We start from the raw sequence: 12,786 nt of genomic DNA on the forward strand, positions 1-12,786 counted from the left end.
CACTTCAAACTTCTGGATGGAGTAATGGAGACATACCCATGGAAAATATCAGAAAAGGTGTCTGAACACCTTACTGTTTTGGACCATACAAAAATGCATGAAAAGTTGGTGCCCTCTTCTGGATAAGAAGCTTTTAGTTTGCAGTTTCAGGGCACAATCTATCATGTATAGTACTCAGCAACCTAAATAGGATTTATTAGGTCAATAACCCACAGATTGAATACACTTGTCCATCCCTTAAACTGGGAACCTGATATCTAGACAGACTAAATGCAAAGTTAATTTTTATATCTAAGCATGGTTACATTGAAATATTTCCCATAGTGAGTACTTTGTTATGCAATTCCTTGAAAGAGTATCACACATCATCAGATTACATCACAACATTGTTTATTATGTGACTTTTTACAATACAAACAAAAATACAGAAATGCAGTATATGAATACAGCTAAATGCAAAATGGTGACTTTCTCAAGAGGCCATGATTCCCATTTCTAGTAAAATAAAGAAAGACTGCACACAGGTAGAAACAGGTTGGTAGTTAACTCCACAATTTTGCCTAAAAATGACCTATAAATGCATTTTCCTGCTACTTACCATAAAATGTAAAAAGGGAGTTAAAGGAAAGATTTACTCACTGGTTCCTACCATATGAAAGAAGCTACATTCTATTTAGCAGGGCCAATATATGGAAAAATATCTAAATTAAATGTTATTACAAAAATGAAGCAGTAATGAAATTCTTCTGGCTAAAGAAGTTAGTAAATGAGGATAGTATATATTTAAAGAATCCAAAACAAAGAAGGGTTGTTATAAAAAGCTTGAGGTGCACTGTAAGCCTATAAGTTTGTTTTTCCATGTGTATTTTTAAACAATGGAAGTGTCAAAAAATAGGGTCAACTGTGTTAGACTAAATTACATTATTGTATATGCTGCACTGAATGGAATTCTTGTATTATAATAGAGAAGCATAGTTTGTATCATATTATGGCAATTTATCCTCACTGAAAACCTTCCAGAGTCCTTGTATTTTGGAATATCCTGTAAACAAAAAACCACCAGAACATGATTGTACAACAGTAAAATGTTTTCTTTTGCGTTAAATGACATCTGTTTTAAAAAGAAAAAAGGAAAGGGTACTTAGAGCTGTTATTTTTCCAAGTACACAACATCCTAGACAATTCAAGGCATCTCAATCTCCATCAAAATTAACAAAAAATTTGTCATGCTGTTAAATCCATCGTTATGGATACAACTGGTGCAAAATTGGTCAAACGGATCCAACGAACACTGATGTCCAGGCTGGCATATTGGCAACTAATACAGAACTGGTGGTCAATAGATGTATTTAAAAGATCTTCCCTTTCTTCTTGTTCTTTTCCAAGGTTCTAAGAAAATAAAAACATTTTAAAATAAAAACATTTTATGGACGAACAATTCAGCACATTATGTATATATTTTTAAAATATGCAATTTTCAGCTGTCCTAGTTTAGACACAGGAAGGAATTTTCCTTGGCATACTGTGCGCACAGCACTGACATAGCAATAATTTTGTCATTACACTCCTACTTCCAGGAAATGGAAGATCTGATCACTTTCAGTCAGATGTTTGTGTTCCCAGCCCTTAAATAAAAGCCGAAAAAATGTAAGTAAAATTAAATCAGCCTTCAAATTCTAATAAAGTTTTCCTACAGTGATGAATGGTACCTGTTGAGGTTAGTTGTATTTAGGAAGTACTGAACATGTGTGCCTACTATGGAAGCTAGGGTTCTCTCCGTTTCCAAAATATGCTCATATATACCAAAAAGCAGTGTGACATTTTGAGCTGGCCAAGCAAAAATTTTGATGGTCAAGCTGTGTACAGATGTATTAAGATGATCAAATTTTCTTTTAATAATTATTATTACAGAACATGTGGAACATTAGATACAAACAACTTTAGCAAAAATCCTACTTACCTGGAAGAATTCTGTTGTTCCAAAATACGCTGTTGAGTTTCCCAGTTTGCTTTCTCATCCTCAAACTGGCGGCGCTTTTCCTCTAATTCTTTGTGCTGCGCCTCCAAATTCTTTTTCATTTGCTCATGGCGTCGTTGGAGCTAAGAAATTGAGGCACAGTACATAGTCAAAAACTGCACAAACACTGCAACATTAGAAACAAGATTAGGAGTTGTACTGTACAGTGTGCCACATCAGCTACTGTAACAAAGTGAGGACCCGAGTTAGAGACCAAAACTGTTGATTCCACTCTTTACCACTTCTAACCCATCTTCCCTCCAAACTTCTTGAGCATGTGGACTCTACCTCCTGCCTTTATAATCTATAATGCTCTAATGCCTCAAAGCCACAATCCCATTATACAATCATAAAAGTGATGGTCCCTGGCACAGAGAGTTTACAAGCCAAGCAGAAGACTAGAAACAAACAGCTGGAGACAACAGACAGGAGGAGCACAATGCAACAAGAGGATTAGAACAGCATTAAGCATTGATCATAGCCAACCAGCCACCTAGCCAATCACAATCAATAGAAGAGTCTCTTCAGTTTCATGCTAGATCTACAGCTTTTGAAGCAGACCACTCCCCTCCTCAGGATTTTCTGACTAATCACCTGTTCTATAATGTCTCTCTGGAGGTGGGGAAAGCATAGGGTCAAGGTGTTAAAACCTCTCTCTACTAGTGCCATGTGGTATTTAAAAAACATGTTAAAATGTGTTAGCTAACATGCTTTAAAACACCACTTTTCCACCTAGTTTAAATAGGGCCTAATTGACTGACATCCTCTGGACACGTCACTGGCAATCACTATTCATCTTCCCTTTCCCTCCACTCCCCTCTCAATTAAAAAGTCCACCATACTCCCCCGCATACTAACCCCACAGTACAGACTGAGCCTACATGCAAAACAGGGGTTTCTCCATCGCTGTAGAAACTCCACCTCCTCCAGTGACATTGGCTATGTCAACAAACATTTTTCCATTCACCTAGCTGTGTTTACACTGGGGACTAGGTTGGCAAAGCTATGGGTCTTAGAGGTGAGAATTTTTCACACCTCCTAGCACTGTAGCTATGTCAACCTAAATAATAAGTGTAGACCAGGCCTGACTCCCTTCACTGGTTTCTGCTCCCCTTTGATATCAGATACAAGCTTTTAATTCTTACTTTCAAAGCTGTGCACAACCCAATCTATATTTACATTGCTGCTCTGATTTTCTCCTACCCTTCACCTGCTGTCTGTGCTCCTCTCAAGCCTCCTTCCTGAATGCCCCTTGCATTTGTCTCGTCTTGCCTTCACACTTGATTTCACTTCAGAACTCCCTTCCTCTATTTGTCTGCCAAACAATCTCTCAGCATTCAATCTCACTGAAAACAGAGGCGCTTCAGAACTTCATTTAAATAAAGCATTGCAGCCTTGATCTTTAAGCTATATTATATCCCACATACAACACTTGAACAAAGTTATGTTTGCTAATGTACTATCAACAGAGCCGTCTAGAGTGCACACGCCTCTCACAATTCACAATCTTTAAGTTAAGATATCTTTGTTGACCGAATGTAAAAGCATATCTAAGTAACATGACATGAATTCTTCCCAAACTGAAATAAAAGTTAAGGTTAAAGTTGTGTTTTGAATATGCCTATTAGGAATTAGACACGTGTGTTGTGGGCAGCTGTATGTAAAACAGAGGCCAGGAACATCTGGATATTATGGTATAGGTGGTAAAATACAAATTGTGGTTGGTTTACATATCAATACTGATGTAACAGGTGATTTTCTTGATTTTACATGACAAGCAACCATAACTATGTTAAAAGTGTTGTTGGGGGGATTTCCAGGACTATTAGCAAAAGTTAAAATGTAACTATGATATAATAATATATGTTCTAATAAGGCCTTTGAAAGTCCAACATAGTAAAACAGCCAATCTCTGCAGGGCTCTCTCCTCTGAAGACTTTGTGGTGATCTGTAGGTGGGTCTGTGCTTTTATCCATGTTGAAAGTGTAACAATGTGTGAAAAGTTTAACATGAATAAAGCATACACCCCTTGTCACTCTTATGTTTGTCTCCTTTTATGTCAGCCCATGTTCTCTGTAACCCTCCAACCTCTTCCACACACGTCCAGTACAGTTTTCTTCATGCTCCAGTTCTTCTACACCCCTTCCCTCCATGACCTGTGTCCTGAAAGACATGTTTTCATGCACCAGACCCATAGCACACTCATCCTAAAGTACTCAGACATACTCCCTGAACCCAATTCAAATCTCCCTGTCTATACCCCCTCTGCTGTCTTTGAACTTGTACAACTTAATTTTGTAGATGTTTACAACTTCAAAAGGGAGCAGAACGCATACACTGGGAAGGAAATATGGTTCAAGAGAGGTTATGGAAGCAGACTTTAGTGGACTGGTTATGTAATAGAAGAGAGTTTAGGTAATGGGGGAGAGCAGCAGGGCTGGACAGTGAAGAGTAGCAGGCTATCACTGTTCACTTCTCTCCCATTGTCCCGCCTGCCTCCATGGCTCCTCCCAGAGTGACTGGCAGGGGTTCTGTTAGTGCTTCTATTATTCCAAGCTTCCTGTAGGTCTGCAAAGATTTTTTTAATTTGCAGCCATGGTTGTTGCACCAGGCCTCTTGAGAAGCTGCCTCCCTAGCAGAGCTACAAAATCCACTTGTTTGATTTGTTTTACAATTGTGCCCATAGGTCCCAACCAGGATCAGAACCCCACTGTGTTAAGAACTGTATAAACTGTAATGGCCCAGGTCTACACTACAAAGTTTTGCCAGCATAGCTGTGTCAGTAAGCTGTGTGGTTATTAAAAAAAACACGCCCCCTAACAGACAGATAGCTATATCGGCAAAAACATCTGTCTAGGCACAGCTTATACTGGCAAAACAGTCAGTATGCCAGTATATGCTGTGTCTCCGGGAGCTGGATTTGCTGGTATAGCTATATTGGCAAAGCCGTTGTACGACAGACTAGCCCAACCTGCTCTGAAGAGTTTACAATCCAAGACAACTGACATACAAAGGGACAAGAGAGGTGAGTCAGATTATACAATTTTTATAGAGATTTGCAATTTTTAAAAGTTACAAAACTTGAAACAGTTGCAAGCCATACCTGTCTACTCCTTAAGCTAACCATCATGAACTGGTTGATTTGTTACAGGCATTACAGGCAGAGTAGTTGAAGGATTTCAAGAAAGGGCTTTATTATTGATAACAGATTCACATTATATAGTGCATAAATTAGCTAAAGTCTAAAGCAGTGGTTCCCAAACTTTAACAGCCCACGAAGCCCTTTCAACTAAATTGTGAAATCTCGTGAACCCCCCTCCTAAAAATGAATATTTCCAGGGACTTAAGTTTAAATTTCCTCCGCACTCCATGGGGCTCCTGCTGCTGGACCCTGTTGATTGCCCTGGTCAATTGAGCTCGGGCTGCAGGTCCTGCTGACTGCTGGGTCTCGGGCTGCCAGCCCCCCTGCTCACAGCGACAGGTCTCGGGCTGCCAGCCCCCCTGCTCACAGCGACAGGTCTCGGGCTGCCAGCCCCCCTGCTCACAGCGACAGGTCTCGGGCTGCCAGCCCCCCTGCTCACAGCGACAGGTCTCGGGCTGCCAGCCCCCCTGCTCACAGGGACAGGTCTCGGGCTGCCAGCCCCAACTCCCCGGCCCCGCTCTCCCTGGGGCTCGGACTGTCTGCCCTGCAACCGGGTGCACCTGCTGCCTCCAATGCTCGGGGTTCTCTGGTGCCATTAGTGACATTTTTGTGGCGAACCCCGTAACGTTCTGCAAACCCCCAGGGGTCCGGGAACCCCAGTTTGGGAACCACGGGTCTAAAGTAACATTTTAGGGCATCAAAGAAAGACATGAGACTAGAAGAGAGATTTTTAGCATGCTATGATTACGGAAGTGAAATTAGGGGACATTTAAATGTGAAAGTTACCTTGAAAATACATGCTTGCCTCCTTTATTTAAACAGTGTAACTTGGATAATTATTAGTGAGAGTTTCATTTAAATTCTAATGTAAGGTTATATTCTTAACTATGGAGCCATGAGGGAACCTCCAGAACATGTGTATGTTACAGTGTCCTTGAGGAAAGGACTCCCTCCCCATTGGTCAGCACTGAGCACGTTATTGGCACTTAATACACATTTTGGTTACCTCAGCTTCAGAGTCCTTCAGTTTCTGAACTTTTTCTTTGACCTTCATCTCAAAGACCTGCTCCATTTCCATCTCCATTTTTTTCATTTTGGCCACATGCTCTCTTCTCTCTTCTTCCATCTGTGCCAGAGGGCTCCTGCCATAAACCCAGAGCAGGTTAATTAATCTTTTTTGCAATACAAGATCACATTGAAAAGCAAGGCAAGCAAAAAAAGAAAAAAAAAAAAGGACCAATGTGTCTGCATGTGTCTTTATCTTACGTTAAATTTTCATAATTTCAGAAAACTGCATATGTTCGATCAAACCAATGTTAAACTATGAAAAGAGAATTTATTTCATAGTGTAAACATCTTACATTTTTTATATTTAAATTAAAGTTAAATATAATGCAGTCATATGTTGAGAATTCTTTACTTTCTACCTTGAATAGAACTGCTAGAGCAGTGATTCTAAACCTGTGGCCCACGGGCTGCTTTCGGCCCAAACAGCACAGAGCTGCGGCCCATGTGACATCTTCAGGGCAACAGAGGTAGTATTGGATGCAGCCCATAGTGGTAAACAGGTTGAGAACCACTGTTTGGGGAAAGTCAAATCATGGAAAATTCAGTAACGAAAATTCAAAAATAAAAGTGGCATTTTCCTAGTGATCTTCCAACACTACAGCCCGTCCAATCACCAAAATACTTGTGCACACAAAAATGGAAAGATGGCCTTAAACTAGAACAGAGCAAGAGAAAAAGAAAGTGTTGCAGGTAGAGAGAAACTGATTTTTCAATATTAATTTCTAAGGGAATTATCAAATAAATCTAAGTTCATAATTTCAGCTTTGTGGTCAATACAATCTTTTCCTGTGCTGATTCTTTTGAATACACAGCAATTTTGAGAGGTTTTTGAGCAGTTGGACTTCAGATATAGTTGTGAAAGTGTTATTAGCATGGGATATTTTGCTTTGTAAAATGTTCCTAATTCAAATAAATGTTTTTAATTTTTTCCAGACACTTTCAGGCAACTGATTTACTAATCTTGCTTCTCAGTTTAAAATATCATTTTAGAAATGTTATAGTCTTCAATGTTCTGTAAAATCCAGCATAGACTCATTATATATCCCACTCATTTTACTCTTTTATGGTTAATGGTTAGATAATGTATACAGTCAGTCCCTTGAAAGAATTTTTTTTTTGGTACTCAAACATTAAGAACAACTGGAACAAATTAATTTCAGCCTGAACGTGTAAGTTTTTCAAAAACATTTGAAAAAAATGAGCTTTAACTAGCATATGGATGTAATAATGCAAACAGATGTATGTATATATTTATTATATCATCACTCTCGGATACTTACGTACACACACAAAACAAAAATGATAAACGAGCAGGGAATGTCTATCCATCTAAGATGGTCCAACCTTCATCTAAGAAAGCAAACTATTTGGAGTTGCTAGGTGTGATTACATCAAAAATAGAGTATTTGCTTTTTGTGCTTGAATGTGTTTTATGCTTTCAGAATTCTCCTAAAAGTATTTGAGGTAGAGTAAAGCATTTCTAATATGCAGTGCCCCTTTCAATTCAAAACTTGCAAGCATTCTTTTAGAAGAGGGAAACCGGGTTTAAAATGTGTAGTCAGTGCAATGGAGTGTGTGTCAAATATGTCAGAATTGTTTTGACTATTCATAGCTCATTTTATACATATAACTCAGCTATATGAAATTGCCACTAATGAAGTGAAAATGAAACGCATCCTATGAAATCAAGGCCAACTGAACAGTTTTTATATTCCATTATTTTCAAAATGTGCTTCAAAAGGTGACAATTTTAGGTATTTTTGAGATGTATCTGAACTGATTTGCAAAATTTAGAGCAGCAGACCAAATGTTAGCAGAATACTAGATTTCAAATGGAAACTGATCCTACTCTAAATACAGGATTTACTTTTACTGCAAAGGTTGATTGTTAGCATGTAAGTTGGTGTATTGTTCGATTAAAAGCCCAGTACCATAATACATAAAACCAATTTATGAGAGGAGTGTGCAACATCCGTTGTAATGTTTTAGAGAATTTGAGTAGTAGTGTTTCTGTGTAAATAAACACATTGTCAAAACATTACAAAATTTAACTTCCTGAAGACATTAACATACCTCTCTTTGAGAGATATGCAAAGTTTTAAAGTGTCAATTCCATGTAAAGAACTATTGACCTAGAGGCCTAGGTCCTACTGCCACTGAAGTCACTGCCAAGACCCCCATTGACTTCAAATGGGAACAGAACTGGCTCCCCAACAGCACCAGAACCTAAGAATTTAGATAGGTCTACCAAGTCATATTTTCAAGGAAATTATTCAGATTTCCCCCAAAATGTCAAGTTTTAGCTTCCCTGGAGAGTTCAGTAAGTTAGCAGGCTAATATCCAGTATGGAGTTCTTTACGAGTGGATCTGTACACAGTTCTCATTCTGATAAGCAATGTCTAGAGAAATCAATGAGGTTTAAGCAGGAAGGAAAAGGGAAGTGCAAGAAAGCATCAGGAACACTCCCACTCTCCCCATATAAAATAATATACACATGTAATGTTAAGCTCTCTCTAAACCTTAGAGTTGTTATTCTATGTATACAAAAAGTAGAACCTCTGCAAGCCATTTGTATGATAAAACCATAGTCAAATGAATTTGACTACACTAACAAGTTTGCCAGTTTAACCCCTCCTTAAACAGCTGTAAATCTAGAGACAAGTTATGAAAATTCCACAAATTCACAATAAGCACTAAAATAACTATTACTCTGGAACTAATGAGAAACTGCAGAGCCAATCTGGGTGAATTACATAATTTACATATATCGTCAACCATTATAGTGCTCTTGTAGTCTTTGTTATTCTCATGGAATTTGACCCAAATCTTTCAAAAGTAAGTGGGAGTGTTCTATGAAGAATATTTGTCACTGAAAATATTTATAACTTTTAATCTAAAGTGTTAGAGCAGTTTTAGAACAAAAAGCACTAAAGTAAAAACAGATGCCAGAAGCTGAACAACAGGAAAACTTAAATTTTGAAACACTTAACATTAAAGGTCTTATGTGTTTAAAGAGGTTTTGTCTGAAGTCTTTGGAAAAATTTAAACAACCACTTACATGCCTTCAACTGTGTCAAATCTAAAAAACAAAAAATACAGAGGCTTAGCATGCTTAAATAAAACCACAAAAACTAAAAAGCAGTAATTAAAAAAGCATAATTCATTATAGATTCCTAAAGCTAATTAAAATTTGTTTCCCCCGCAAAACCCCCAAATTTTCCACAGTAAAATGAAAGACTGTTAGTTAAAGCTGGTTATGTTTATTTCAAAACTCAGTTAGTAAATCACTACACCATGTAAATATTAATGCAGATTTGATGTGCAGAGATATTTCAAAGACAGTTTTTACCTACAGTGGTGTGACTAAAGTACGCATGCTTTTAAAGTGATTTTACATATTTTAGTGACATTAACTTAACTACTTGCTCTAAGTAAGCTTTCTGAAATCAAACCAATCCATCTCTAGGCTTATTTGCCTTATAAAATTTGTCACCTAATGAAGGTCATTATATTCAAAGTGAATGATGGATGTTATATTTAAAGAGAAAGACTGTTCAGGTGCTATAGAAACAGCACTTAACTTTACTGGCCAGCAGAGGTCTCACAGGAGGCTATGCTCAACAGCACTAAAAAGCATACAATGTAATTAAGTTTACACGGAGTATGGCATCTTAATTTGAGCTTGTGTTGTGTTAGCATCTCACTGACAGTAGTAAAATCAGAAGAAAAGATCAGCCTTCAGGAACTGGTATTTTTACATTAAATAATTTGCAACAAAGTATGAAGCCATTCATACTATTAGGACTGCTCCCTAGAATTTCCTGTTCTGTCTATAGGAAGCGTAGAATCTTGAGTGTGTGGTAAGGTTATTAACATACTAGGAACAGTGTCAAAAGGAGTTAGAAGCAGTCTATGCTAAGAAGCAGTTAAAAGGATCTACACGTTGCATATTTTGTTACTCTGTGTGACAGTTTATTGAACATATCTGCAGCCACATAAGGCTTATCTTTATGTCATTTATACAAATATATACCTTTTGATAATAAAAACATGGTTTATTTTTAACTTCACTGAAAATGTTTATTTCACATCAAAAAGTGAATATAGGACTTCTCAAATTAAGAATTTTTTGTTTCAATTTTAATATATGCCACACAGTGCACGTGTACAGTTACACTATTTGCATAGTGTGAAGAGACAAGTTATCCATATACCTGAAGGTTACCCTTTGACATAATATTTTTTAGAGATGGGATGATGTTGAAAATGTGAAGGAATCAGACACTAAACCTAAAATACAAAAAGGCTACATAATCATGGAAAAAACATGCTTTGGATTTCTCTTAAGCTAATGTGTTATTTGTAGAACAGCTGATTATAATATCAGCCAAGCAAGGAAGGAATTCAAGGGAGTCAAAAGGCAAGAAAAATTGTTTTGTTTTGGTGCATTTGGACAATACAGAATATATCTTGTAGCACACATTACTAATTCTGTTTTCATAGTCAATCACTGTATTTTGTTCAAAAAAATGAGCTAACATTTACTCAAGGAACAGAGCTGCAAAGGTTAATTAATATGTTGACATTACCACCAGGAGCAGGCAGAGAGAGAGAGAGAGAGAGAGAGAGAGAGAGAGTGTGTGTGTCCCCAACAAACAACATTTAATACAAAATATTTGACATCTGCTAACAGAGTAAGAGGTTAGTGTGCAATATGGATACAGAACATACATTTTGGTGAGCTAGTAAAATGCAAGAGAAAATGGACAACCAAAATGTTGCAAACCCACTCTCTTTCTCTTGGAGCACATTTAAATGTTTTTGGACAAACTTGTCTACCTAAAACAGAGCCCGAATCAGATGCTAACTACATTCCCACCTTACCAGGCTCAATCATGGCAACTTAGACAATGGTTTCCCTCCTGTCAAAGGCTGCATTCGCAGACACCTGCACATTTACCTGACATAGCATGTTAAAGAGTGCAGGGAATGCCATGTGGAAACTTTGCAAAGCATGCCAACTGACATCTCCTTGACCCAGGCCAGGAGTTAGCCATGCTGTAGTTGAGAGAGCATTAAGTCTCAATGGATGGGCAACCTCAGACTTCGTATGCTTCCTGGACACAGGACCTGATAATTTGGTCAGGACAAAAATCCCTTCCAGTGCATCACAGTCTGGGTCAGGTCACCCTATTGCAGATGCCTAAATTCATGAATGCTCTAATGTAAACCAATTATGGACCACATGGGAGTCTGGAGGCATTACTGGGCCCTGCTGACGGTGATCTTGATTTTAACAGAGGAATTGTTAGCACTTGGGCAAGCATCAGCAGGTCTGTATGCCTATCATCTTGCCCAATCAGAGCAATTAACACTAAAAGTGTCTTATGGAGAGCAGTTTTTTTCCTTTCAGACCCTCCATATGAGGGGGAGGAAATGATAAAGCCATTGAAACGTGTATGGTACACACAACATTAATAGGTCTAGGTACCTGCTCCCCAAAACAGGAAACTTAATTTTGTTTTGGACAAGTCTACAGTGAGGATTCCCCAATTCTTGAAGAATCTGCTGGAATACATCAACTCTCTCCTGGAAGAATCCAATTGGCTTAACCAACCGTATTTTAACCAGAAGTACCATCTGTACTTTAAGATGATCTGAATACGTTTCTTGTGCCACCCTGGTGGTTCAAGTATACAACTACCACTATGCCATCATATTTAGGATGGGCTTTTCCCAAATGTGTCCTCTGAATGCTAAATTGGCTAATCAGATGGCCCACAGTTTCCTGGGTGCTTATGTGAACTTTACTTTCCCTTGTGGACTAAGTTCTTTGAGCTGGGAAGGCATCTATATGAGTGCCCCACCCTGGCAGACTTGAATACATATGAGTTCTGGAGATGGAATTAGGGTGCTTTTATGACTCTATATGGTTCTCTTCAATCTAGTGAATCTAACAAGTGTTTCCCATATCACTTGGGTGCCTGGTGCTGAGAGTATGCCCAAGCGAACCAGCTGTCCAAGAAATCACCACCAAATTTTGGAAGCCTGCTGCCGTGACCATCTATATAAATGGGTACAGCAGCCCTCCAAAGTGTGTGTGTAACTATTATTTCTGTTTCTATCTACCTATCTATATAAATGAAATGAGAATACATGCTAGCCTTAGGATAGAGGCCAGGCCAAATTGACAGCTGTCAAATATGACCCATAGGTACTTTTGATAGAGAGCATGCTCCATTGATGTCAGTAAATCTCTGATTAATCACTAGCAAGGTGAATGCAAGGTTTCTGAAGTTTTATGAATGGGCTCACCCACTTCAAGTCCTTCCCTAGACAGCCACAAAAGTTCTGAAGTAAGCCAGAACCACAAACTCTAGGTGTCAGACACTTTGCAGAAAGAAGGGACTGCTTTTGTCGGTCACAGCACAAGAAAAATGGCTCAAGCATTGCCTCAGTCCACTCCTGCCTCTACCTTCACAGGTGAGCTATTATCCCACCCTTAGGAAATCTGAAAGGTTGGTTTTGTCTGTCACAGCCCCAGAAATCACATCAGCCA

At 38.5% G+C, this 12,786-nt stretch overlaps 1 protein-coding gene and 1 long non-coding RNA gene across 3 annotated transcripts in view; one reads left to right on the top strand and one right to left on the bottom strand.

Annotated features, from left to right (window-relative positions):
* Positions 1 to 373: 373 nt before the first annotated feature.
* SEPTIN7 (septin 7) overlaps positions 374 to 12,786 on the bottom strand; it is a 109,974-nt gene continuing 97,561 nt past the window's right edge. The window contains exons 11-14 of one of the 2 annotated variants that reach the window (XM_077811035.1): positions 9,286 to 9,306; positions 6,166 to 6,301; positions 1,961 to 2,100; positions 374 to 1,389 (exon numbers count right to left, since the gene is read on the bottom strand). In XM_077811035.1, coding sequence (XP_077667161.1) covers positions 1,350 to 1,389; positions 1,961 to 2,100; positions 6,166 to 6,301; positions 9,286 to 9,306 — 337 coding nt within the window. In that variant the 3' untranslated portion in view covers positions 374 to 1,349. The remainder of the gene's footprint in view (positions 1,390 to 1,960; positions 2,101 to 6,165; positions 6,302 to 9,285; positions 9,307 to 12,786) is intronic. The other variant, XM_077811036.1, reaches the window with a different exon arrangement.
* Positions 4,865 to 12,786, top strand: part of LOC144261454 (uncharacterized) — a 67,031-nt gene continuing 59,109 nt past the window's right edge. The window contains exon 1 of the long non-coding RNA XR_013345275.1: positions 4,865 to 5,042. This is a non-coding gene — a long non-coding RNA (uncharacterized LOC144261454). The remainder of the gene's footprint in view (positions 5,043 to 12,786) is intronic.

This window comes from Eretmochelys imbricata, chromosome 2, assembly GCF_965152235.1.
Source record: "Eretmochelys imbricata isolate rEreImb1 chromosome 2, rEreImb1.hap1, whole genome shotgun sequence".
NCBI lineage: Eukaryota > Metazoa > Chordata > Testudines > Cheloniidae > Eretmochelys > Eretmochelys imbricata.